The sequence below is a fragment of the Ranitomeya imitator genome, chromosome 7, assembly GCF_032444005.1.
Source record: "Ranitomeya imitator isolate aRanImi1 chromosome 7, aRanImi1.pri, whole genome shotgun sequence".
In the NCBI taxonomy this organism is placed as follows: Eukaryota; Metazoa; Chordata; class Amphibia; order Anura; family Dendrobatidae; genus Ranitomeya; species Ranitomeya imitator.
Window position 1 is genome coordinate 31,338,426 of NC_091288.1, and position 27,425 is coordinate 31,365,850.

The 27,425-nt window shown below is 43.9% G+C and overlaps 1 protein-coding gene across 14 annotated transcripts in view; it reads left to right on the forward strand.

Annotated features, from left to right (window-relative positions):
• The window catches only part of PKP4 (plakophilin 4), a 252,906-nt gene that overhangs the window by 182,690 nt on the left and 42,791 nt on the right, over positions 1-27,425 (forward strand). For 7 of the 14 annotated variants that reach the window (XM_069732987.1, XM_069732990.1, XM_069732988.1 and 4 more), the window contains 4 exons: positions 1,817-2,008; positions 11,154-11,289; positions 14,233-14,365; positions 18,949-19,162. In XM_069732987.1, the coding sequence (XP_069589088.1) occupies positions 1,817-2,008; positions 11,154-11,289; positions 14,233-14,365; positions 18,949-19,162 (675 nt within the window). Of the gene's footprint in view, positions 1-1,816; positions 2,009-11,072; positions 11,294-14,232; positions 14,366-18,948; positions 19,163-27,425 lie in introns of all 14 variants that reach the window. The other 7 variants (XM_069732981.1, XM_069732984.1, XM_069732989.1 and 4 more) reach the window with 3 other exon arrangements.

Genomic DNA, 27,425 nt, shown 5'->3' on the forward strand with positions numbered 1-27,425 from the left:
GCAAACTTCACCTTTAGGCTCCAGACGGCCATGGCAATGGTAACTTTAATACATTTTACTTGTGCCTTTACCTGCAAAAATATATATTTTTTTAAATTCACAGTAGCCGGAGTACTGTCTCGTACCTGCCGGCATCTGCTAGCCATTCTTTTCATTAGCCTTAGGCTAATCAAAAAGAGCCGCTGATACCGGCAAATAAGACGGTCCTCCACCGGTAGCAGATCACCGACGTGGCCAATGGAAAGGGACCTACTAGGTAAACCTTAGGCTCCGTCACCTATAGGTTGGCTGTTTAGTGCTATTCTTTACTGTGTGCCTTTCTGTGGTTTTCTGTATAGGGGCCATCTCTCAGGTCCTTTATTGTACAAGACATAACTTCTCTCTCTTGTGTAATAATGTTTTATTTACCCATCTGGAATGTAAATGTGGCTGCCAATGTATAGATATTAATCTGATGGCGATAACGTTATTTCTATGGAGCCTGGAGATGTTATAGTATATGGAGGAATGATGATGGCGGCGTGTACGCCGTAGTGCTGTACCATTTATCACCGCACAATTCTAAGAACCTGCCGCGGCATATAGGGTCAGATATCCTGGAACCGAGGGACGCCTTATGGATTTCTAAATCTTTCTGACCCCAAGACATTGTATGTTGTGTGATGTAAAGCTTCCAGAGCTTGTGACTTATTACATTGGTTGGGCCGCGTAAAGCTGCGTGATGGCTTCTGGATTGCGTGTGCCATTGGGACGTCCTTCAGAGTCATCCTTCATATTTTATTGATTTTTATGTGTGTTTTGTAAAAAAAAAAAACCCTCCCTTTAAATTTCACTAGATTCACCTATGTGTATGGGAAGGTCTTTAAGGGGTTAATCCCGCAATATCAGTCATGGTTCCGTGACTTAAAATTCTAAAAAAAAAAAAAAGCAACTTGTCCAATGCAATCAATTTCCAAAAGCATTCGCTGCTCTAGATATCACCGCCTGAAAATCTACATGTTTATCTGGTTGCCCACGGATACGTCCCGTAGTTATTTTATGACAGGTCGCACATGCTCAGTACATACTGCCGTGAAAGGAGGAACAATTGGCCTCCTCTGATTGTGCTTCCCCGCCGTAAGCTCAGAAGTAGCATCCACTAAACCATTTTTCTCATTAATATCGTGCATATTTCTGTCCATGTCTGCTATAGTACCCATAAACACAATATCAAAACACCTGCGACATGTCTGATGGGAAAACTGTCTCTGTTGCCCACAGCAACCAATCAGAGCTCAGCTTTCATTTTTCAAATGACTCTGGTCAAATGAAACCTGTGCTGTGATTGGTTGCTATAGGCAACAAACAGCTAGGAGAGCGCACACGGGGGAATATATAACACATGCAGGATTAGTACACAGGGTGGTGGGGACAGAAAAGAATGATTTTGATTGGTGTACATATTAAAAAAAAAATAATAAAATGAAGTAATAAGTAATGCCATACCGCTGGCTCCACACTTGTTGCTAAGGGAGCCTGGAGAAGAAGCAGGGGGTTGTGGGAAATGTAGTTCAGTGGTCCGCCCACTTCCTACTGCGCAGACAGATTCCATTATGGAGAAGTTGGAGCCAGAAAAGGAGTAACAATGTAGCCAGTGGGTATGTGAAGGGTTAATGTAGACCGGCTATTCAGCTGCAAGGGGTTTGGAAAATAATCGATTTTGGGAGAACCAGTTCTGGAAACGTGTGCTGATGTGATTGGCATAGATTAGAAATTTCAGGTAAATCAGAACTTTTTGGGATCCATTTCTAATTTCTATTCATTTTATCACCTTCAGGATTAAGAAGTTCTTACGCGAGTCAGCATAGCCAGCTAGGCCAGGAGCTGCGTTCTGCTGTATCCCCCGACCTGCAGATCACCCCTATATACGAGGGGAGGACGTACTACAGTCCGGTGTACCGGAACGCCAACCACGGAACCATCGAGCTGCGCCAGGGCTCGCAGACGGCCGTGTACCGCACCGGCTCAGGTGGGTGTACTTTATTTTTTTTTCTAATTCAAAGATTTCTCTGTAGAAATGCTGTCTTTCCTCTACAAAATCCTCTATACTTCGGTTACAGTTAATTTATTGCTTGAGCAATTCCGTAAAGTAGAAATTCTAACCAATTTGCAAGGTATGTAAAAGTAATGCAAGTGGTTAGATAGGCAGGGTAGTCAGACGGGAAAATGTAGCGGGCTGTCAACAAGCGAGAGGACGGCTTCAAGTAATGCCGGGTTCAGACCGTTTTATGTCATGGTCCGTTTATGGACCAGAATGTACTGGACTCGCCGCGGGTCTCCGTGCACGGACTGGCCGCGGGTCTCCGTGCACGGACTGGCCGCGGTTCTCCTGGCACGGACTGGTCCGCGGGTCTCCGTGCACGGACTGGTCCGCGGGTCTCCGTGCACGGACTGGCCGCGGGTCTCCGTGCACGGACTGGCCGCGGGTCTCCTTGCACGGACTGGCCGCGGGTCTCCTTGCACAGACTGGCCGCGGGTCTCCTGGCACTGACTGGCCGCGGGTCTCCTGGCACTGACTGGCCGCGGGTCTCCTGGCACTGACTGGCCGCGGGTCTCCTGGCACTGACTGTCCGCGGGTCTCCTGGCACGGTACTGTCCGCGGGTCTCCTGGCACGGACTGGCCGCGGGTCTCCTGGCACGGACTGGCCGCGGGTCTCCTGGCACGGACTGGCCGCGGGTTTCCTGGCACGGTACTGGCCGCGGGTCTCCTGGCACGGTACTGGGTAATAAGGGTGAATTTACAGGATGAATTCTGGTGACAAGTCTGTAATTCACACCATGTAGAAGGCCAGGAGACAGGACCGGTCACTATAAGGACACAATCACACTTAGCGTTGTTGTTTTTTTTTTAAATGACATTTAAAAATGCCATGGTAAAATGTTATTTTAAAATCTACATCAAATAAAAAGAAAATAAACTACAAAAATGCTTGTAAAAATGCAATAGAAATAGTTGATATTTATGGCTATATATATATATATATATATATATATATATATATATATACATATATATATATATATATATATATATATATATATATATATATATATATATATATATATATATATATATATATATATATATATATATATATATTTATTAAAGACACCACAAATCTGCAAAAGGCACAAGTAACGTGCAAATTTGTTGTACATTGCACAAGGGTGAAGTCTGTGGTAAAAAAAAAAAAAAACCATGACATAAATTGACGCTCTGTTGTCCTGTAACACACATTGTATTTTCTGCACCGTGTGAACACACCCTGAAGATTCTGGGGTCGGCATTTTGTCCTCTTAAGGGTCCACTACTGACCCAGTTGTTTTCCTTAAATTGTATCTTTTACATCTCTTGGCAAGTCTGGTGCAGTAAAAACATGTAAAGGAATTCCAGGGTTTTTTTTTTTTTTTTTAAAATATATCTCTGTGTTCTGCTGTTCCTCTGTTATTCCTCCTCTAAATTCATGAATTAATTGCCAGCTGGAGGCGTGTCTCTGGACACTCTGACCCTGTCCAATCAGTGTTCACTGCAGTGACACACCCCCAGCTGGTCACGCCCATTTATCAATTTATGCATGCTTTTCCAGGAGGAGTAACTGAGGGACAGCATAATTATGATGGAAAAAATGCCCCAGAATTCATATTATACATGCATATAAGTATTTACGGGTCCCATATAACACTACATGGTGATGGGGTGTGCTAGAAGAAAAATCAAAGAGAAGATTTTTCTTTTATTAAGTTTTCTCCCCGAGGAGATTAATTAATCAGTGATGGCCGGGTTTGTTTTGGGCTCTATAAGCCCCTCTGTCTGTACCTGGTGGCAGTGATGGAGGCCGCGGAGCCGTCCGCCGGATGATGAATGTGCTGTGTACATGAGATGTGACCATGTTACTCCGCACATTTGGACTGGACCTTTTGTATCAGACAATTACCAGTGGGGCCAGTGAATCAGCCGCCTCTGATTAAATGAGCGCCCCACGGTAAATGATTTAAGCTAATGGTTTGATGGACGCGCGTACAGTACAGAGCTGACGGGTCTCCCCGGCGTACTGAACACTCTTACAGGAATGGCCAGCTAACCGGACTGTCCGAGAACTTGGAATTTTCCACTTCAGTATTGCTGGAGTCAGGGAATCCGCCTCATTACTGCAGTAATTAAAGTCTGGACGCCAATTAGTTATACGCAGGATATTGATGATTTCAGGCTTAAAGGGACGCTGCTATAAAAATACCGCAGAGCGAGAGCGCCATAGTTATGGCCACAGTGTGATACAGCAAACCCTTAAGGCTACTTTCACACTAGCGTCGTACCTGCAAAGTTGTGTGCAGGATGCGTTTTTTTTCCCCATAGACTAACATTAGCGAGGCATTGCCACACGTCGCATCCGTCGTGCAACGGTTGCGTCGTGCTGTGGCGGACCGTCGGAACAAAAAAAGTTACATGTCACTTTTTTTTTTATGCGTCGTGTCCGCCATTTCCGACCGCGCATGCGCGGCCGGAACTCCGCCCCCTCCTCCCCGCAACTCTCAATGGGGCAGTGCATGCGTTGTAAAACTGCATCCGCTGCCCCCGTTGTGCTGCGTTGTCACAGGATGCGTCGGCCCGACGCATTGCGATGGGCCGACGCTAGTGTGAAAGTAGCCTAACAATGCACAATCTCCATTATCCGCCAACATGCCCCGGAGCACCCAACCAACGAGCCAAGCGCTCAGTCCTTGGGTGATCAGATCGTATGGACGGGCAGAGAAATTCATAGTCGCCCCATGTAAGCAGGCGATGTACTGCCAATAACATGGCGCCGTACAGGGACAGAACGCTCGTATTTATGTTCTGTCTTCTCTGCACAGTGTTTGTCAGCCCCTGTAATCAAGGCCATAAACGAGTGTCGATCAGCGGTAGTTAAAGGGGTTGTCCAGACTTGGGGTTCAAGTCTGCAGTCATTCTGTGTATTTTCAGACTTGAGAATCCTCACAGGATTCTCCATCACCGGGATCTCGGGCGCATGACTGAAAGCTTGGTCTTGGCATACATGCGGTCACATGCCAACTAGTCGTACGCGACCACACTCAATGCAAGTGAGTTGGGCAAGGCCGACTCAGTCTAGTCAGAATGTGGCCAGAAGTGTACAAATCTCGTACTTTCAGTCTCATGACCGCCCACCTCCGGCGCCAGACAATCCTCACAGTGCGTTCTGTGATTATTCACAATTTTGTAGTCACATAGAGCAACTGCAAACTTTAGCCCCAAACCTGGAAAACCCCTTTAATTTACGCCAGGTGGTCCACACAGCCGGGTTTCTCGGTCCATATAGAGACCACAATGCATGGACCGACCACCCGAACTTACAACCTTGGGGCCATTCAGACGCCCGTGATTTTTCTCGCATGTAAAAAATCAGTCCCAGTTTTTTGATGGTTTTTAATCAGAATTTGGTGTCTGTTTTTACCATTAGTGTTACATCAGGAAAAACAGAATTGAAGTTTCTCAGGCTTCTTCTAGCAAACAAATTGCGTCTGAGTGCTGTCCTATTTCTATTTTTGGGGGGGTTACGAACCCCTAGACTTGGTGAATTTCATCCATGACTCGGATCCTACTCAGACATGTATCTGTGTATTGATGCAAAATCCCCAGACATGTGAACAGTCCCATGCACTGTAATTCTGTCCGTAAAAACACAGTCTGAACATGTACGTGAATGAGCCTCCATAATCCTAAGTGAGGCTGTAAGTCCAGGCCCGGCAGGTTATCGATCAATCCGTGAATTACAATATGTATACAGGCTGGAGTACGGCTGTCTGAGCCCCGGCATCAGATTTCTGCCTCTCGGACCTTGATTGTGCGCTCGTGATGTGGGATCCATTAAATCTAGTAGTGTGAAAGATAATGGGACCAGTTCAATAAAACTGGCAAGTGCTCACTGGAGTAAGATGCACCGAATTCATTAAGAGGTTAATGAATTTCTCATTTTCTGAGTAGCGTGTGCCTCTGAGTGCCACGCCAGAGATCAGAGTAGCATTTCTGGTGTGTAAAACGCCACCATTTTTATTGAATTTAATGGGCACATGTGGCCGCCCTCTGTATGCAACACTGTATGCAACCTGCCAATCAGTGGTGGGGGCGGTGGACTGCTGTGCACGTGAGACGCAGTCCTCTAGTAATAATCTCCTGCTGATAAAACACTGATTGTATTAAAACTACAGCACACAGCTTAAAAAGTGACACATCCTTGGAATCGGGCTCTCCTGCTCTATATGATACTTCTCTCAGTTTAAATGGCAAAAACCTGCTGGCAGATTCCCTTTAACTAGGGAAAAAAAAAGTCTCCGAAAGTGGACAAGCTCCATTTCAAACTGGTGGAAAATGCAAAACCGCCCGATTGCTGAAAAAAAAATCGCACAAATCGGCCCCAAAAGTCCTTGGAAACCACTGACAAATGAACCTACCGGGGGTGGAACATTGAGCAGACATGTTTTATTTTGTATGTTCAAAGCAGGAAAAGTGGCAAGCGTAAGGATCCAAGTGGCCTTAAAGAGTATCCCTTTAACAAAGGCCTAATTATGGCGATTATAGACGACAAGGTCAGGGCATCTCCAAAATGACCACTTTTTTGGGGTTTATTTTTGTGTTAACTTAATTAGGCCCAAATGCATCCATTTATCTTTTTTTTTTTAATTTGTGGTTCGTCAGAAATATTGCACTTAGACTTTTATTAGCTCTTTGGTTTCCAAAGTTGCACATACAGCTTTGATGTGGTCATAAATCGGCTGAAAAGAGCTCAGAAAATACAAAATCACAAACCCTTCCATCACATTGAGCTCACTGACTAATTCTCAGTAACCTCATTCTGCAGCTGCCAGTGAAACAAGGAGGCAAAAGAAAATCAATAGTGCAACATTTTTAATAAAGCCTAATTGCCAAAATTATTTTATCTTGAATTACATGCATTTAAGGGAATATATCAGCAGATTTTTGCTGTGTAATCTGAGACCAGCACTATGTAGGGGCAGAGACCCTGATTCCAGCGATGTGTAACTTACTGGACTTCTTTGTGCAGTTTCAATAGAATCCCTGTTTTCTGTGCTGTAAATGTAGCCGTGATCAAATGCTGAGCTTTGTATAACTCCGCCCACACTCCCGATTGGCAACTTCTTGTGTACACTGTATGCAACCTGCCAATCAGTGGTGGGGGCGGGGTTACACAGTATCTGGACTGCTGAGCACGTGAGACCTAGTCCTCTAGTGGTAATCTCCTGCTGATAAAACACTGATTGTATTAAAACTACAGTACACAATTTAAAAAGTGACACATCCTTGGAATTGGGCTCTCCTGCTCTATATGATACTGCTCTCAGATTAAATGGGAAAAACCTGCTCTCAGATTCCGTTTAACTAAAGAAAAAAAACACAAATGTCTCCAAAAGTGGTCAAGCCCTGAATAACCTGCAGTTAACCTCTCCGTGTCCGATTTCTCAGGACACCTTCAGAGTGTGACGTCCCAAATCACTACGACCTTGTGTGAACGATGGGTTATTACCTGCCCGGATGTGAAATATTGCAGGAGGTCGATGAGATTTTCTTTCCGGTGTGGCCTCATATAATGATATCATCTCGCTCTGATATATTTATTGCCTTTCCTCTCATGCTCTTTGGTTATGACCCGATCTCTCGTTCTAGGGGTCTCCTCTAAATCCCCCTCATACTTCCATTGCATTCACAGCCCTGCAGTTTATAATAAGAGAAAAGTCGCTTTTTGTCTTTACTGCATAATAAAATAAAATGGTGAAATAAAATCTCCTCCGCTGAACAGCTCCACTTTAATAATGTGTAGAGTTATAGTGACGGAGCTCAGATCTGACACCACCATTAAAAGAATAAAGGCTTCTCTTCTCCTCTGCGTGCTGATCCCTGACCGCTCCCCGCGCCCGCACTTTATAAATGGCTCCTTCTGGCAACCCAGTCTATTTCATAGCTTGTCAGAGACGGCTCTCCCATTAGCCTCAACGACCTCATGCAAATAACCTTCCCTATTAAACATCCATTAGGTGTGATGGTGTTACGCTCCTGTCGATTCGAGCGGGAGCTGCCTCATAATATGATGTTCTATTACAGTCTACAGGCCATAATATATGGCTGTCAGGCCGCCATTACAAGTGTCTCCTGGGGATAATATGGCCTCTTACCTCGCTGAGACACGGCCCTTAATTATTAGAAGCTGCGGGAAGTGCACGGGACCCATCGTCATCCAAGGCCACAGCGGCGCAGGGCGTAAATGGAGCAACCAATCGGGACACAGCTTCATTGTCCCTTATAAATAAAAGTAATATTCTGATTGGTTGATACTAGCCGTTTCTATCTGTTTGGAGCCTTAGACATTTTTTTACTTACTGTATTTTTTTTTACATTTTTGAATTACAATTTGAGGAGAGAAAATTATATATATATATATATATATATATATATATATATATATATATATATATATATATATATATATATATATATATATATATATATATATATATATATTGCGCTTTTGCTGTTTTTGTTTTTTTTGTGCAGATTTGATGCAGCATTTTTTATTGTGTTGGATTCTGCACTTAAAAACACCATTTTTTTTATACCTGCATTAAGGCACTACGGGGGAAAATAGCTCTGGCCCTTTTAGAGATCATTTCATTTTCATCTTGATTAACGGTTAACAATAACTAATTTTTTGTATCATACAATTATTAGGTTCTGTAGAAGGACGTAGATCTGGGGATTTATTATGATGGAATGTAGGCTGAACTGGATGGACAAATGTCTTTTTTTGGCTTTACTAACTATGTTACTATGTAATTTAGGCCAAGGGTGCCCAATCGTTTACATGCCACTGTATGTCTGTTGCATTGGTCTGCAGCCTGTGATGCCAGTTACTATAAGGGGTTGTTCAGTTAAAGCAAGTTATTACCTATCTACATAATAGGTGGTAATTTACTGATGCGTGGGGGTCCAACTGCTGAGACTCATGCTGATGGTGGGTATGGGGATAATGGAAGGGGCAGGACGGATTCCCGAACTCCTCTCCATTCATACTCTATGGGGCTGCCGGAAAAAGCCGAGTGCAGTCCCATAAAATGGAACGGTGGCCAATCCACGGATCGGACTTTACTGGTATATAGTGGATGGACTCAAAATTGTATTATAGAATGTAGCCGAAGTAACCAGTCAACAAAAAAACATTTAAATTAAAAAAAAAAAAAAAATGTATTCTTACTGTTGAAGTTCCTATTCCCCTATGACAACACTTCCGGCTTGTGAGGTCGGCTAACTCCGCTCCACCATACAGACCTCCTATCAGTCATACTGCGGCTTTCTTATTTCTTGTCCAGATAATAAAATAAATGGGAAAAAAAAAAGTTTAGTTTTTTTGTTTAAAGTGTTAATCGTAAGTGCCGTCAAAAGACAAAGCCTTCTTTGTTGGATCTGGTAGATTGTAAGCCATGGGAGCGGCGAAGCCCCCGACTTGTGGTGTATAGACCCGGAAGACAGAGGTAACATCCGCTCCACCGGTCACAATGGGAATAACGTGGGTTTAACGCCTCATCCTGTGCTGCAATGACTTCTGTTATGTGTCCATGTGCATGATGTGAATCACTGGTTACATTGCTTTAAGAGTTCAAAGGTGTCAGACAGATGCTTTGCTCCAGCTGGCGTCACAAGCTGCGGGGTGTACTTACTTATGTCTGTATGCTACAAACAGGATGTAGTTATTTTGGGGAAAAAAAGGATTAATTTTTGGTGACCAGAACTCATCGTTGGTGGTCCCACCTCATAGTGTGATTGCATAACATTAGGAGTTTATGATCAGTTGGGGTCCACCTTTGAGACCCTCACCGATCACAGGATTAAAGGGGCTGTGGCAGCTTCCCAGTCTTATTCCCACACAGCAGTCCCCCGGCCAACCGCTTGCTGAGGACAACTCCAGTTTCCCGTGCAGTGGGTGGTTGTGAGCGCAGCTCTGCAGGGAACGGGCCAGATGGAGCTGCACCACCCGCCGGATCACCGAGATTCCAACCCTCAGTGATGGCATATCCTAGCAATATACCGTCACTCTTACATCCCTTTTACTTGTATTATATCAGATGAATGCAAACATGAAGGTTTGTATTCCCTTACTGTAGGCGGAGATGGGTTCTTCATACCTCGGGGCAGCAATCTTCAGTTCCTGAAGGTAATGCAGATTCGCTCTCCTCCAGGGGAGGATGCTGGTCGTGTCTCATGGGAGGAAGCTGCCCTCCAAGGAGAAGACTTTGATTTTGCTAATTATCTTAAGTCATTAAGGGTCGGACATTGACTTGTAAGGTAGCTACCTCCAGTAGGTGGCACTAGAGAGACAGCAGAAGAGCTAATTTGCATACTTTTTCCCAGAGAGCATTGCCTCGTCTCCCTAAGCCATCTTAGTGGTCTATCTTCATGGGGATCTGTGTAAAGCACATTCCATAAAAAAACACACATCATCCATAGTCAGGCTCGGACTGGCCCACTGGAGAACCGGAGAATCCTCTGGTGGGCCGCCACTTACCCCCAACCTGCGCAGACGTTGGCCAATACATCAGTGCACTATGAATAGACTAAAGCAAAAATAAAGATTAAGATGTCATCATTCATTTCACCAACTACCCAGAGTATTCTTGTCTAGAAGAGGGTAACATAATATGTGCATGAAGCTGAACAGTGGCCCCCTAAGTCAGTGTTACTGGTGGGCCCCTGCTACCCCAGTTGCCTCGGTCCATAGTACCATGCCTGTTATAGCAGACTGCCATAGGTGTAATACCCCTCTGGGACGGAGCGCCTGCCTGACGCCATGACTAGCCCCCCAGGCTGTACAGCTGCATGTTGTAAGTGCCTGGTGATAAGGGGTCTCCTAGCTGTTGTCTCCATCAGCCGCGTGCTAATGCCGTACTGTGTGCGTGTTTCAGTAGCGAGGGGCTTAGTTTGGTAACTTTTATTGGAGGTACGGCGTGAATTTACTGTTTTATTTTGCTAGGGTCGGGTAATCTACACAGGACATTGAGCCAACGTAACACACTTGCATACCAACGAAATAATTATGCTCTCAACACTGCAGCTACCTATGCAGAGCCATACAGATCAATGCCGTACCGGGTCTCCGAAGGCAGCTACAACCGGATGCCACACGCAGCCCCGGCCGACGATGGGACCACAAGATCGCCCTCCATTGACAGCATACAGAAGGATCCCAGGCAAGTAAACGTTGGGTTTTATGTAAAATGAGATGATATCCCATCACTTAAATCAGTGAGGATCTGACCATTGCCTTTCTGCCAGCACTATAGGTGCTGGAACTTCCTTTCCACCCACTTTCTAGCATGCATTAATCCTTTTCAATGCTTGCTGGAAGAAAGTTTTTAATTATTTGGACCCATACACAATACTTTCCAGGTGATGTACAGTTGTGTGTGCAACTACACCACCCATCATCTCTTCTCACTAGATAACCCCTCAGTCAGGAGATTGGAATTATTGATCAGTAACTGCTCACTTCATTTTGCTGCGTAGCAGCGGCACAGAGCATTCTTTGGCTCCTTGTAGATCTTATATTTAATGCTAATTGTATTTGAATGCTCTGAAATAAATATTACTAGATTTATAAACGAAATAAAAAAATTATGCGGTCCTTTGATGATGAGCGCAGCGGGTCCAGCTGCCGAGATGGTCAGCAATCTGTTGTAACACGCGTTTTTGTCTAGTTTTACCTGCAGCGCCCCCGCAGGAGTAATGGGGCATTACGTGTTCTCCACACTAATAGATGAATCGTTATTCCCATCTTAGTAAGTAATGACCATATACCGTCACCACGTGATCTCCTGAGAGAAGACCCTCGGGAGGCTCCATGGTTCCGCTTTACCACTTCATCCCCTTCAGCTTTGCCAGTGCTGCGGCATCGTCCCTTTCAAGTGATCAGGCCGGTTGCAGCTCCCTGCACAATGATGCTGATGAGAGTGCTGCTGTGCAGGAAAAAATGCAGCCCAAATGATTGCACCCTACAGACTTAGTTTTAGCTCGGGCGACTACCACTACGTCACCATCCCTCCCTTTTATCCAGGCGCGCGGTATAATTAATAATGACACCGCAGTATTTGTGTTGAGCTGGCACAAGCTGCGGGCACACTGGTGGATTGCTTTCACGATATGCCAGGGGCCGTCGAGTGCTCTTATCACGTTCCGACAAGGTGCTGGCAAACCTACAGGTATGGAAACCGAGCCAGAACGCTTCCTGCCTGCAGCACAAGACTATGGCTTTCATCGGACGGTCCGGTCGCTTTGCCGGCGGCGCTTTGTCTTATTTTCTCCCCGTAATCCAGCGGTCGGATGACGCAGCCGGCGTTCATGTTCTTCAAGCGTAATATGATTAGCACTAAATAGATTTCTGATATTCGCTGCTGTGGGAGGTTTGCTGGCTCGGCAGATGGAAGTGTACATTTTATGGACAGAGGCAATTTATTACCCCTGTTTAATATTAAGTGAGGTCAAAGGTGTCTTATGGTTTAATTTCCATTACCAATTTCTCCAATCTACCTGGTCGTTTGTCCCTGTCCTGAAAGCCATCGTCTTTCCATATCGGAATTATAATTTATGATCAAAAACTATTTAAAGGGCCTAATAGAGTTCTGGGCACCACATTTTTAAAAAGACTTTGAATAACTGGAGCAAGTTCAGAGAAGAGCGATGGGGATGGTGAGCAGACTGTAAACTATATCATATGAGGAACTGTTAAAGGATCTGGGAATGTTTAGCTTGCAAAATAGAAGGCTAAGAGGAGACTTAATAGCCGTCTACAAATCGTGAGGGTGGGAAAGCTGAATGATGAACCCTGCGGTTGCAACAATAGAATCACAGAATGTTCGAGTTGGAAGTTGCAGTCCGCTCACCATCCTGGTAGCTCTGCTCTGAACTTGCTCCAGTTTTTCAATGTCTATTTTAAAATGTGGTGCCCAGAACTGGACACAATATTCCAGATGAGGTCTGACCAAGGAGGAGTACAGGGGATAATCACTTCATCTGATCTAGACTCTTTGCTTCTCTTAATGCATCCTGGAACTGTTTGCCTTTTTGCTTCTGCATCACACTGTTGACTCATGTGCAGTCTGTGATCTTTTAGTATATCCGAGTCACACATGCTGTTGCTTAGTTCTATTCCTCCCACTCTATAGATGTAATTTTCGTTTTTCTTGCCCAGATGTAGAATCTTGCATTTATCCCTGTTAAATACCGTTCTATTTCTCTGCCTATTGTTAAAGCTTATCTAGATCCTTCTGAATTATTTCTGTCTTCTCTAGTGTTAGCTAGCCCTCCTAGCTTTTCATCGCCTTCAAATTTGATTAGTTTACCTTCAGTTCCCTTATCTTGATAATTTGTAAAAATGTTGACCAACGATGGAGCCAGGACAGAGTCTTGTGGTACTCCACTTGAAACACTTTTCCAATTGGATGTGCAACCATTTATTTCACTCTTTGAGGTCGATCACTGAGCCAGTTATGAATCCACCAAACCGTAGCCTTGTCAATCCCATACTTGTTCATTTTTTCAATAAAGATAGTATGATATACTTTATCAAATGCTTTTCTGAAGTCAAGATATACTATATATACCTGATTTCCTTGATCCACTCAGTCAGTGATTCCATCATAGAAGGAAACTAGATTAGTCTGGCATGACTTGTTTGGTACAAACCTATGCTGGCTCTGGTTAATTACTGTATACTTATCCAAGTACTTGCATACTTGTTGTTTAATAATTTGTTCAAATATCTTTCCTGGTATAGAAGTAAGGCTCACTGGCCTAAGCCTTTATTATATATACTTATTATATACTAAAATAATATATTTATTATTTTAGTTTCAGATCATATTCACCACATTAGTCTGTCAGTGTTTTGCTTCTTTCATTCATTTAGTGAATGGCTGCCTATTGTCGCCCATATTGTTGGCGTGTTACAGTGCCATGTAGGGTTTGTATTTTTTTTTTCTTTATGTTTTTCTCTGCGTCGCTCTGTTAGTTCTTCCTGGTAGTCGGTCACAGAAAGCCTTTCCTTATTGTATATAGCACTGTACATGGATTGTCTTTAAAAAAAAAAAAAATCAGTTGCATTCTGCCAAATATAACAACCTATTTTCTTGTTTTAGGGAGTTTGCTTGGCGTGATCCCGAACTACCCGAGGTCATCCATATGCTCCAGCATCACTTCCCTTCAGTGCAAGCAAATGCCGCTGCTTACCTGCAACATCTCTGCTTCGGGGACCATAAAATCAAAATTGAGGTAAGATATTAAAGTAAGCCCCTTCCCATAAAATTAGACATGTCGTGGATATCGCGTATCGCTCACAGCCTCCATTTCTGACTGCAAATATAGCACTAATCTTGTCGTCAACGTGACTGACCATGGATGGAGCTTAGACTGACCCCATTACAAGTTAAGGGGGTCCGATACATATTTGGATTCTGACTTGGTCTTGAGACTTGGTGCCGATGTGAACAGTGCTTTAAGGGTCCCGTCCCGTACATGTTAGCTAGCTGTCAGCCAAACACTCTCCAGACTGATGGCTACCTCCTCTAAATCCCTCATACACATGAATGATCAGTTTGGCTGAGCGTTCATGTATTTATAATAGGGAGAGGAGAGAAAGCTCCTGCCAGATATTCCTGAGAGTGACTCATCTCACGGGAGAGAAAAGATAGGGGGCCTTAGAATTCAACAAGCCTGATCCTTTTCAGTAGGAAAATGGTTATTGGCAGGTTAGGTTGACTTTAGAATATGTCTGTCAGCACAATATGACTGTTCAAGCCCAGCACAACTGCTTGGTGCATCCGTGACTTGGCAAAACAGTTTAGCCCCTGTGCCTGGTTTGAACAGTCATTTTGTGCTGAATGTTCATACCAAGCACAGGCACAGAACAGTCTAGCCATGTCAAGGGTTCACCAAGCAGTTGTGCGAACAGTCATTTTATGCTAACTGACTTCCTTTTAATCTAATCTATATGGAGCCTAGAAGTAGTATAGAAAACTGTTGCTGCATGGAAACCATTGCCGTAGCTAGTCCTATGGGCCATGGTGCAAAATTCAGACCCACCCTCCTGCCCCACATGTTAGTCAGATGCATGATGCGTATGGTCTCTTGTAGCGTTCTAAATCCTATGAGTACATACGTGTTGTCCCCCTCCAAGTATATATGTCCCTCATCCAGGGCCTATCCTGGTTTATGTGTCCCCCATCTTGGTATAGATTTCCCTCTTCCTGGCCCATCCTTGTGTGGAGGTCTCCCGTCCCTGTGTGGAGGTCTCCCGTCCCTGTGTGGCGGTCTCCCGTCCCTGTGTGGCGGTCTCCCGTCCCTGTGTGGAGGTCTCCCGTCCCTGTGTGGAGGTCTCCCGTCCCTGTGTGGAGGTCTCCCGTCCCGGTGTGGCGGTCTCCCGTCCCTGTGTGGCGGTCTCCCGTCCCTGTGTGGAGGTCTCCCGTCCCTGTGTGGAGGTCTCCCGTCCCTGTGTGGAGGTCTCCCGTCCCTGTGTGGCGGTCTCCCGTCCCTGTGTGGCGGTCTCCCGTCCCTGTGTGGCGGTCTCCCGTCCCGGTGTGGCGGTCTCCCGTCCCTGTGTGGCGGTCTCCCGTCCCTGTGTGGCGGTCTCCCGTCCCTGTGTGGCGGTCTCCCGTCCCTGTGTGGCGGTCTCCCGTCCCTGTGTGGCGGTCTCCCGTCCCTGTGTGGCGGTCTCCCGTCCCTGTGTGGCGGTCTCCCGTCCCTGTGTGGCGGTCTCCCGTCCCTGTGTGGAGGTCTCCCGTCCCTGTGTGGAGGTCTCCCGTCCCTGTGTGGCGGTCTCCCGTCCCTGTGTGGCGGTCTCCCGTCCCTGTGTGGCGGTCTCCCGTCCCTGTGTGGCGGTCTCCCGTCCCTGTGTGGAGGTGTCCGAGCAGCTGACTTCAGTGTGCAAGCGATGGGTAGCGCATGATTTCACTGCTAAGTGTCGCCTGCACGCCCATGTCAGCTGCTGGCCTCTGATTTGTCAATGGTGTCTATTGTATAGCAGGGATCCTGCGGGTCTCTGCCCCACATGGCATTTCAGCTGAATGTGCGTCCTTGAACGGACATCCAGTTGAAATATGTTCTGGCATCAGCAGACTCCCTCCTGCACTAGCCCAGTCTAGGTCACGGCCTATCCCCGCAATCATTACTCCCCTGCTGGAAACCATCAACAAGCAGGCTAGATGCTGCCCGATTATATAGCTTTTCTTAATAGATTATAGATCGTTTTTCAAAGATGGAGGTTTCATCTTTAATACAACAGCCAATATCGGCAGCTTGTGAATGTAATATTTATATCATTGCAATAAGTGATTTTTATAGGTTTCTAGAGAACCGATACTGCTGTGTAGAAAATATCCACAAGCCGATGATCTGAGACTACAAGTCGCTCGATGGCTTGCTGTAAATAGTGTTTTGTTTTTTTTCCCAATAGTTGTCAGCCTCGATTCTGCATCTGGGGGGCTTTGTTCCCAGATCAGCGCCCTGCCTGCTGCCAACAGTAACCGATCTTTACAAGAAAAAAAAAACCTGCTTTTAAGATACAAGAGAAAAAAAAACTCTGCAAAATCCATCCGAAATAACCTGCATCAATAAATAACAAAACGTTTTCCCTATAGCAATAATTGTGTTTTAAACTCCGGCGAAATTATAGCAATCTTTTCCTCTGTCACAGAATACGAGCCGCATTCAGGCTGCAGAAATGAAACGCTGTTATTTAGGTAGAACCATCTCATCTCTATCACTTGCACGTCGCATGAATTCAGGATTTACACCATCATCTAAAGTGGTTGTATAATCATCGGCGTGCTGCGGATGCTCGCTACGAGAGCGCAGTGCGATGAGCAAGAGAATTTGCTTTTGCATCATACTTTTTATTTAATTTTTTTACCGGTACAATTAGGAGGAGGTAATGTGATTAAACTGGCATGACTGAGGACATTAGGAGGTGCCGTGCATCTGGGCAAGCTGTCAATCAAAGTGCCAGGGCGTGCTTATAGGCGGCGCTCACTGTATACTGCACAGTGACTGAAATCTCTCTGCTCCGCCTCTAACTAAAAGCTGGCGGCTTCCAGGAGGAATAAAGTTCCATTTGTCCCGGTAGCCACACTTTGAGTAAGTCGGCCGGTCAGCACTGTAATCTGCAGATTAACCCCATATCTGCGATTTTAATAGCGTTTTTCGACCTGACCATTTCTCTTTAAAAGGTTTTTCTCACCTACACAAATGGGTATTTCAGATACTGCTAGTAAATACAAACACTTGCAGTTTACTGCTTATTAAACTTTTTGGCCTTTCTTGAGATATTAACATTTCTTTTATTTACAGTCCGTTGCCTTGGAGACCGACCACCGCTGCTAGACCGCAGAAAATTTGCAGAGCTTACCAGCTCTTTTCTGTCAATCTTGAAAGCATTGTTTTTGAAGGTGTGTAGCATTTCCAGAGCGCGCTTTTCCCCCCTAATCTCGGCCATCTTACAATCTGGTGGTCGGTCTCCTAGGCAACGAGCTGTTAGCACAAGAAAAGTGTTAATATCTCAAGAACGGCTTCAATTTTTAATAAATCGCAAAAGTGCTTGTTTCTACAACCATTATCCAAGTATATATTTATGAAGATAGTGAAAAAGCCTTTAAGGAATTGGAGTCTTACAGGCAGTGAGTGCTTCATGGGAGCAAAGTATGAAAATGTATTTATTACGCATTTCTTATGTAGCACCATCATATTCCGCAGCGCTCTACATCATCATCACTGTCCCCTTTGGGGCTCACAATCCACATTCCCTAATCCACACACTTTGGAGTATGGAAGGAAACCGGAAAATCCACGCAATCACAGAGAGAACATACAAACTCCTTGCAAATGTTGTCCTTGGTGAGATTTGAACCCAGGACTCCAGTGATTCTCCAAGAGAACTATCTTACAAATACTGCCGAGAGGTTGCCAACGTAGAAGTCCATGTCTGGTCCTTTCACCAGCCTTGCAACACAACCCTGGCTACCTGACCCTGATGCCCTTCAGGTGGCTTCTTTCAATCTCCTAGTGAGCTAATTTGCATACTCTACTCCCATGCACCATTGCTGGTTCCCCCACGCTGCCTCAAGGGCATCTCACTCTGACGGCTAGTCTGTGCTCTGCTCTGATGAGGGGCAAAACTCCCCAAAACCGCTGTTTGCAGATGAATTTCCACCTTTGCATTTATCCCTGGTCCCTTGACTTTTAGGTGTGTCACCTCCCGTAGGTGGTACTCAGTTCCTTCGTATTGCAAGAACGCTGATTTTTATTCCTGTAGATCCCCCACCACTGAAGACCAACAAGACCATCGCAGTGGTGGAGGACATTGTTTTGCTTTTCTTTCTTTTTTTTAATCACCAATGGATGTGAATATCTGAGGAGCCCTGAAGTTTTCCTACGGTTTCTACCCTTTTGGAAACCCAAAACATCCATCATGGATAAAATGAGGGAGGAGGGGGATGCAGCTGCAGTATCCCACAGTGTGTGTGGGACTGTACTCAATGGGAGGGAAGGGGATGGGCATCTGGTTGGTTCAGGGCACAGAATACAAGAAATATATTAAAAGAAGGAAGTAAAATATCCCAAAGCAGTAGGATCCGCGCAGCGGTTAGGGCACAACTGACTGCGGAGGGGTTGTGACATTTTTATTTAATGTAGAGGGTATATTCCTGGATATGACTTTGCACATCCCTCTCCCTTTAGATCTGGGCACAACATCAGTGCCACATTTAGATTCTTTGTTGCTACAGTTTTCTGATTTGCATTTTGTTTGTGTTTTTTTTTTTTTTTTTTTTTTTTATATATATATATTTTTTTTACTTTTTCAGGTTTGTCGACTCGGAGGAATAAAGCATCTGGTCGATCTTCTGGATCACAAAGTCCTGGAAGTTCAGAAAAACGCATGCGGCGCCTTAAGAAACCTAGTATATGGCAAATCTACTGATGAAAACAAGATTGCGGTGAAGAACGCAGGCGGGATCCCTGCCCTCCTTAGACTACTGAGAAAAACCAACGACCAAGAAATTAGAGAGCTCGTGACCGGTGAGTGGAGCGCGCGGCGGCCAAACCTTGTAACTATTGAGCAATACAGCAATTATAGGACATACCGGGGTATATATACGGCATGATGTGATGTCAGAGGAGCCATCGTTTAGGCGTTATGGGATCTTTGTGAGATTGCAGAAATTTGACTTCATCACTGAATTCAATGGGGAAAATTTGTGACAAACCAAGCACAGTTGCATGGTGCACCCTCGGCATGAACAAACAATTTAGTGCACCCTCGCAGGAACTTAATTTACATCTGTGTCAGCCCTCCTCTTCCTTGATTGACAGCTCTGGCTTTATAGGGGAGAGAACGAAGGCAAAGATCGATGGAAGACAAAAAGTTGAAAGAAGTTTCCTGAACCCCTCGACCACCCCAAGGGTGCACTGGGCGCCTGTGCTTGGTTTGAACAGTCATTTTATTCCGACACACTCCCCTAATTTTAGGCATCAAAATGGCCTGCATCTAATTTACACTAGCCCTGCGTATATTTATAATATTGGGTCGTGACTTGCATTGTCCGCCATGAAAATAGAAGCACCAGTGCGGCGGCGGCCGCTAATTAAAATGTTTGTAATGCGGAGCGTCGTGTGATTGCCGAACGCCGCTGCCTCCCGCTTTTGTTTGGGTAATTTGTTCCCTCTGCAATTTTCATTATTACGATTATTTATATAAAATCGTCTCTTACGCCAAGTCCGCTGATTATCTAATGCATTAACATTCAATCTCAAGCTGCTATGATATTGGCAAAAAAATAATTGAGTGCCGTTCATGAATTTCCTAGACTAATGTTCATTTTATGTTTTTTTTAAATTCCCAACGTAATTCATAAAATGAAAAATGCTTCGTTCATACACAAATTCACCGGCTAATGACTGATTTAACGGCAGATGAGTGTTTTTGACCAGGAGTCGACCCCTCCCGTGTTCTTCACTGCATTCGTGTCACGCCGTACGGTACACGCGCTAATTATTATTTTAATACAGATGTAATTATCAAAATGAACTTGTAGAAATAGGGTTGCCAGGCAGGTTTTTTACCGTAAGTGACGGCAGCCGAGCCGGTAATTAACTCGGATATGATATTAGTTGTCGAACCGCACCCCCCTAGAGCCGCGGTTATGTGGCGATATGCCCGTGAGACCCAAGTCAAAAATGTTACATTCCTTATGTAGGGAAATTTTTCATAAAATCCCAAAATTAATTTTTTTTTCCCATTTTTTGCGCCTGTGCGCGCCCCCACAATTTTGCCCCTCCCACTACCGCTACCTGCTGTCATAGCCCCTCCTTCCACTAAGTGCCAGCTGCAGTGTCTCTTCTTGCCAGGTTGCCCACTGTCGTGTATTGTTTGCTTGCTTCACAATCCAGAAATTCTAGTCTCTTCATTCACCTGAATGTGATACGTAGCGCACACATCTCCCAGCATTCCCTGCTGAATCAGTGTCTCTTCTCTCAAAAATGGGATTGTTACACACGGTACAATAATGTGATCAATAAATCCATCTCTTCTCGAGTGCACAAGATTGCATTTTAGGAGCGGACTTATTAGATATGAGTCTGTTGACTTTCTGTCCAAAACAAATTGCAGAATTATGAATGCAGCTGTGGGAAATAACATTTCTAAATCTGTATAAGTGGGTAGTTGTAATATATTTACAAGGTCAACTAAAAGCATCATACTACACTTAAATGTCAGGCAATATGTACTATTGCTTTTAGTTCATAGAGCTTTTAGTATACCAGAGCATAAATCTCCCACAATTCCCTGCTGATTCAGTGTCTTGTTTTTGGACAATGTGGTGGTCTACACTGTGCGGTAATCTGATCAATTAAAAGCCCATCTTTTCTTTTGAGCACAAAATTGTATTGTAGGAGCTGAGTCGAGTTATTAGAGATGTTAAAAAAAAAAATATGCAGAATTATGAATACAGCTCTTGGCTACATTTCCAACTCAGTATTGTTTGCAAATGCAACTAATGGCTTCATACACCTAATTTTCAGCATTATGTACTAATGCTTGTATTTCATAGAGCTACCTGTATACTAGAGCATAAATCTGTGTTCTTTTTTCCCTTCCTCCTTGTATCTTCATACTCTGTACAGAAATATTATCTGATCAAATGAAAGTAAAAAAAAAATCCACCTTTTCCTGAGTGCTCGTGCGTACATTACAGGAGCAGAGCTGAGTGTGCAGAATTATGAGTGCAGCTCCGGGCTATACCATTTCAGCTTAGTTGTTAGCGGCTGTTTTCCAAGAGAAGCCAGGCACAATTATGAATGCAGCTCTGGGGTATAATATCTGGATAAGCGAAAACGTAATGTATTGACAATTTTAACTGCAATGTTTTATGTAGACCGTTGATAAACCTGGAAATGATACCTTAGAATATATTAAGGGCATTTAAAGTCAGGACACTTCCTAGTGAGTTGTCAGAAGAAAAAAAAACTGCGTTTCCTACAGCGTGACGTCCATACATTACTGTCACGCCAACTCCGTCCGTAAATGTAATAATAATGGAAATGTCCATTATTTCCTTTCTTCTCCTCCGGTTTTAATGAAGTGCATAGCAATGTCCGGACGCTTTCTCTCCGACACTTACTTTTCCTGACATCCGAAAATGAAGTGGCGCCATTTCACCTTTACTGGCAGTCTTTAAATCTTGGCCGTGACTGCATGGCCGTTTGATATTCTTCATGCATCTCGTTCAGAGGACTTGGTCAGACAGAACAAGAACGATCCTCCGCGTCCAACTTCTCCTTTCTCTTCTTTAACTACATTTACAGCTTCTTCTTCTTTCTCCTTCCTTCCTCTCTTTCTTTCTTTCTTTCTTTCTTTCTTTCTTTCTTTCTTTCTTTCTTTCTTTCTTTCTTTCTTCCTTCCTTCCTTCCTTCCTTCCTTCCTTCCTTCCTTCCTTCCTTCCTTCCTTCCTTCTTCTTTCTTCCTTCCATCTTTCTTTCTTTCTTCCTTCCTTCTTTTTTCTTCCTTCCTTCCTTCCTTCCTTCTTCTTTCTTCCTTCCTTCCTTCCTTCTTCTTTCTTCCTTTCTTTCTTTCTTTCTTTCTTCCTTCCTTCCTTCCTTCCTTCCTTCCTTCCTTCCTTCGTTCGTTCCTTCTTTCTTTCTTTCTTTCTTTCTTTCTTTCTTTCTTTCTTCCTTCCTTCCTTCCTTCCTTCCTTCCTTCCTTCCTTCCTTCCTTCCTTCCTTCCTTCCTTCCTTCGTTCGTTCGTTCGTTCCTTCGTTCTTTCTTTCTTTCTTCCTTCCTTCCTTCCTTCCTTCTTCTTCCTTTCTTTCTTTCTTCCTTCTTTCTTTCTTTCTTTCTTTCTTCTTTCTTTCTTTCTTTCTTTCTTTGTTTCTTCCCTCCTTCCTTCCTTCCTTCCTTCCTTCCTTCCTTCCTTCCTTCCTTCCTTCCTTCCGTCCGTCTTCGTCTTCTTCGTCTTCTTCTTCTCCTCCTTCTACTTCTAGTAAAGTAAATTCTCATCGGTTTCCTATCAGTATCTAATGGATAGAAAACAAAGGCGGATGGTCGGATGTGTGCCGCCTTCCACTCCTGCCGAGGAGAAGAACATTGTCTAACAATCAGAGCGGCGCAGTCAGCCATGTTCTTGTCTTACATTTATTTTCCTTTTTTTCTGCCGATGTCAGGTTGCCTCGCAGCCCATTAGCCTCTTCGCACTCGCTGGTCACGGATAGGTATGCTCTTACGTTTGTTCTGAAAGATTAAATGAGATTTCAAAGACTCTGAAGCTGCGGCCAAAACCCATAGTCAATGCGCATAATGAGCCGCCATCTCTGGTCATTAGGAAGGTTCCTCGGCCAGACCGTCATCTGTCATATTCCCCAGCGGCTCCGTATAAACAAACACAATGGCGCCTGTTGAATTTCTCCGCGGTTCATGATGATGATCGCTCTAATAACATTGAACTTTTTGGACTTGCCTCGCGGCTTCCGTGGTCCTAATTATATTGACGTAGGCGTAAGGACTCCCTAGTCTTCTCCGGTAAAGCAGAGGTGCTGTATGCGAACTTAAGTCGGAGGGATTCCAGATTTTCCATTCTAGAATTTATGGATACAGTGATATGTACATGTAGCTGATCAGCAAGAAGACCTATAAACCACTGCTTCATCTGCAAAAACACTTAATATGCACGGTGTTACCTATGTCTACTTTCATGTCTATATTAAATGAAGAAATCATTTCTGGCTGATGGGAATGTATTCCATAATTTTTTGAGGAGTATAACTATAGTGGTTGCAGTCATAGCCTAGGGGGACGGGCTGCCCAAAGCAGAAACTTCTATCGCAGTTCATAATGATGATTACACAGCTATTGTCACAGGAGACTGTAGAGGAGAAGATGGTCACACTGTTTCCTCAGCAGGCAGCAATGGTACTGGCTCTAGTTGGTCATGTGATGCTGTGCTTAATGAATCAGGGATTGATAGTAGAGCATATATGAGAAGTAAGTGGAGTGAAATCTGAATTAATTTGGCACGGAGATCGTTTCAGGTCACTTGCGTGTAAGAAAAACATGGATTTTTCAGGACCTATTCATCGGATTACAGATATCAAGGTGCCTATTCATTCAACTTTCTTTGACCTATGTGCCTATGTAGGAGGGTTGATCATACTGACATATCACCTTTAAAGGTAATTTGTCAGCAGTTTTTTTAATGTAATTTGAGAGTATATTATTCTGTCCTTTACACTGAAACATCCAAAGGGAGTGAACGGAAATGCACAAATTCAAAATTATCATAAAATTGTATGTTATTAAATTCTTTAAAAACTATTGAAATAATAGAATAATAACAAAAAAACAGAGTAACCTCAGATGTAAGGGACACAATAGACTACCAGCCCCTACATCATGCTGCTGTCAGATTACATATCAAAACCTGCTCTTGGATTCCATTTAATCATATGCAAGGTTGAAAGAAACAAACAAAATCTTCAAAGCATCTCGGTATCGAATATAAGCACCATGCGCAGAAAGTCACTCACTGAAACTCTTAGGCTGCTATCAGTGAGGATGTTAATGGTTGTCTGAGGAAGGTCCTGCCACACTGCATGCATTTGGGCACCATATCAGGATGCATTCCTAGCAGTGCTTGGCTGTACGCGATGGGAGACCAGTCCGAAGAGCAAGACAACAACGGAGGCTGAAATGGAGGTCTATCCTCTTCAGCAATGAGTCCTGCTTTTGTATTCAATGATAACAAGTGATTAGGCTGAAAACCATGTAGACCAGTGTTCCCCAACTCCGGTCCTCAAGAGCCACCAACAGGTCATGGTTTCAGGATTTCTTAAGTATTGCACAGGTGATGGAATTATTGCCTGTGCAGGTGATGCAATTATCACCTGTGCAATACTAAGGAAATCCTGAAAACATGACCTGTTGGTGGCTCCTGAGGACCGGAGTTGGGGAACACTGATGTAGGCAATGAGGCAGGCCTTCATGGGGACCTTCTCCTGGGTTTATAATGTACGGTAGCCTGACCCTCTCGTCTTCATTACAGGTACACGATTATCTCGTCATTGCATTGATTTGGTCGTAGAACCAGTGGTATGGCCATTCTCAGGAGAGAAGCCAGCAAAGAAACACCCTAGATTCAGAAGTGCAAAGGCATTATCTTTGCTAGTCTCTGCCTCCTCGCGGTTATCACACCCGCTCTGCATTGACCAATGCCGCTTGTCACAGCTGGCACTGACCACATGCTGGATATGTGGTCAGTGCCAGCTGACATCAATCAAGTCCAAATGGGCGTAGCAACATGTAGACGCCACTCCCCATTCAGTTTATTCATGGGTGCTGTGATTAGCGGCTTCCTCCTCTGGCAGGATGGGGGTGAAGAAAATGTGGAAATAGCTACATTTCTACGGTAAAAAACGTGTCCCAAGAATGAAGGATTTCAGTAGGTCTCAACCTTTGATGAGTTTTGTGTAGAACTTGTAACTTTCTATTAGTAGTTGATGTCACATTTTTATACCGACAGAAAACCATTTTTTTAATGTATTTTCCACAGCTAGCTTCTACTTACAGGAAGAAATGAGGACAGCGATGAGAAAACTCCACTAAAGATCAGTAACGATTCCTGCAGAGGGTCTTTGATGTTTCCCCAAAAGAAAATTAATCGCATTTAGAAGTTAATTAAAGCAGCGCAGAGACCCAAACCCTGATGAGTTTCTCAGATAGGCTGGATTGTGTGAGCCCTAGGATCTAAGGACACAGCGGATCACTGTTTTTGGCAATGTATTTCTTCAATGAAAGGAAATTTCCTTTTTGGTACAAGATATTTGCTACTATCCACACTTTACATATACATAATGTAAAATGGTCACTGTAATAGCAAAGATTTTGCGAGATATATATATATATATAATAGTTAACTATCTAACATCTCTGCGTTCTCCACTTATGAGCCACTTATCCCCAAATCTGTCTGGTTAAGTATTGATGACTATGGGTGAAAGGGGAAAGAGCAGAGAGTGTGTGAGAGACACACAGACTTAAGCTGCTTCTTTCTAGCAAGTGTTTTATCTCCCTCCAAAGCTGGATTCTACATCCACAGTACTCAGTATTGCTGTATAATGTCATCCATGCTACTTTTTGCTTTCTGATCGTATTTTTATTGATACAATGCAATATTCTGTGTTCGGACTGATGGCGACACTAATAATTCACTTTGCATTGTGGATTTCATATGACACTTGTATGCTTGTCTGAACGAGTCCTATCAGTCCACGTGCTGTCCACGTTTTCGTGTGCGCCATCTACTATACCTGGAGAATGCACAGACCCTTTTGAGCCAGTGCACATGGCCAAATTTCCATGTGGACCAATGGTTTGCTTGGAGAAAAATCACAGCATGCGTTACTTTAGTCTGTTTTCCAGACCAGGATAATCCATGCAATGTAAATGCAGCTCCCGTGTCCATCTGCAGTGCATACGGAGCCGCTCACAACAGACCTGATTTCCAATAGCTTTGGGGTAGGACATATAGAAAGAGGAAAATCTGCTCACCCACTGGAACATCCAGAGGCACAAAAACTCCTGGTTCAATGAGAAATTCAGCTTCTAATATATTCTGATGAAATCCCAAAACTTTTATTATAGAAAAAACAATAAAGAGAGCAAACGAGTTTCGGACGGAGTCTTTAGTCATTGTAATCTGAAACCCGTTTGCTCTCTTCATTGTGGTATTTAGCTGCAACAGATTTTAATGTTTGTTTTTTATCGTACAATAAATGTTGTTGGATTTTATCGGAATACTTTGAGAGCTTAATTTCCCTTCTCACACACTGGATTTGCTTTAGATTTTCATTCCAGAATATTATTTTTTATTTATTTTTAGCTTTAAACCTCCAGGATTTCCAAGCACGTTCGTGTGGCATTCACCCTGGCCAGATAGTGTTCATTGGGGGCTTCTGTCATTGTAATAAGAAGGTAGGCAAATAATTTGAAACAGTGCCCCCAACAAAAGTGTGAGCAGAGCCTGTAGAAAAACTTACTGAACTTTTTATACAGACTGAATGTGTCATTTAAAAATAGAATGTATGAGATTAGGAAAAAAAAAGTGTTTATTTCCTATACATAGTATCACTCCAGGCTGCAATACCTGACAATGGCCATGGGCAGACGTGGCGCTGTTTCCACTTTAACGGTCACTGTTTTGCCCCTGTCTTGGCTGCCTGGATTAAAATAATTCTAAAGTCTACCTGTAGTCGCTGCCGGTAGCTTATTTCCTTGATGATCTTCTTTCCGTTCCCTGCGCTATAGGGAAAAAGGAAAACTTTTTTTGAACCTTCTACAAAACTTTTTTTCCTCTGCCATTAGACTGTTAATTAGACGGTCATCAGCTCGTGCGTGCTACCTCTGTGCTGTCTCATTAGAGCGCTGAGCGATACATGGATCACTCTAACTAGGGAAGGGTTTCTTTTTACTCACGTTAGCCTTTCTAACTCGCTGAAGAAGAAAAAAGAAATCTGAATCCTGATAGTCTCCATTGTCCTCTGCGGGGCCCGTAGGTCGCTACTTTCTAGGGCGGCCAGATATATATTTTTAGATTTGATCTTTTCTTCTCCACTTTGCCCAATTTGTGCTTAGAGACTTGTACAGTCTTTAATAACCCGTGAGATAATCTCCTCTCTGATCCTCACTGGGCCTCTCAAGTATGATGACTTTGACCTCAAGTTCGATCACCGTGAATACAGAAAGACTCCTCGCTCCACAGACTGCGGGCATCATACTCTGGAGACAAGTCAC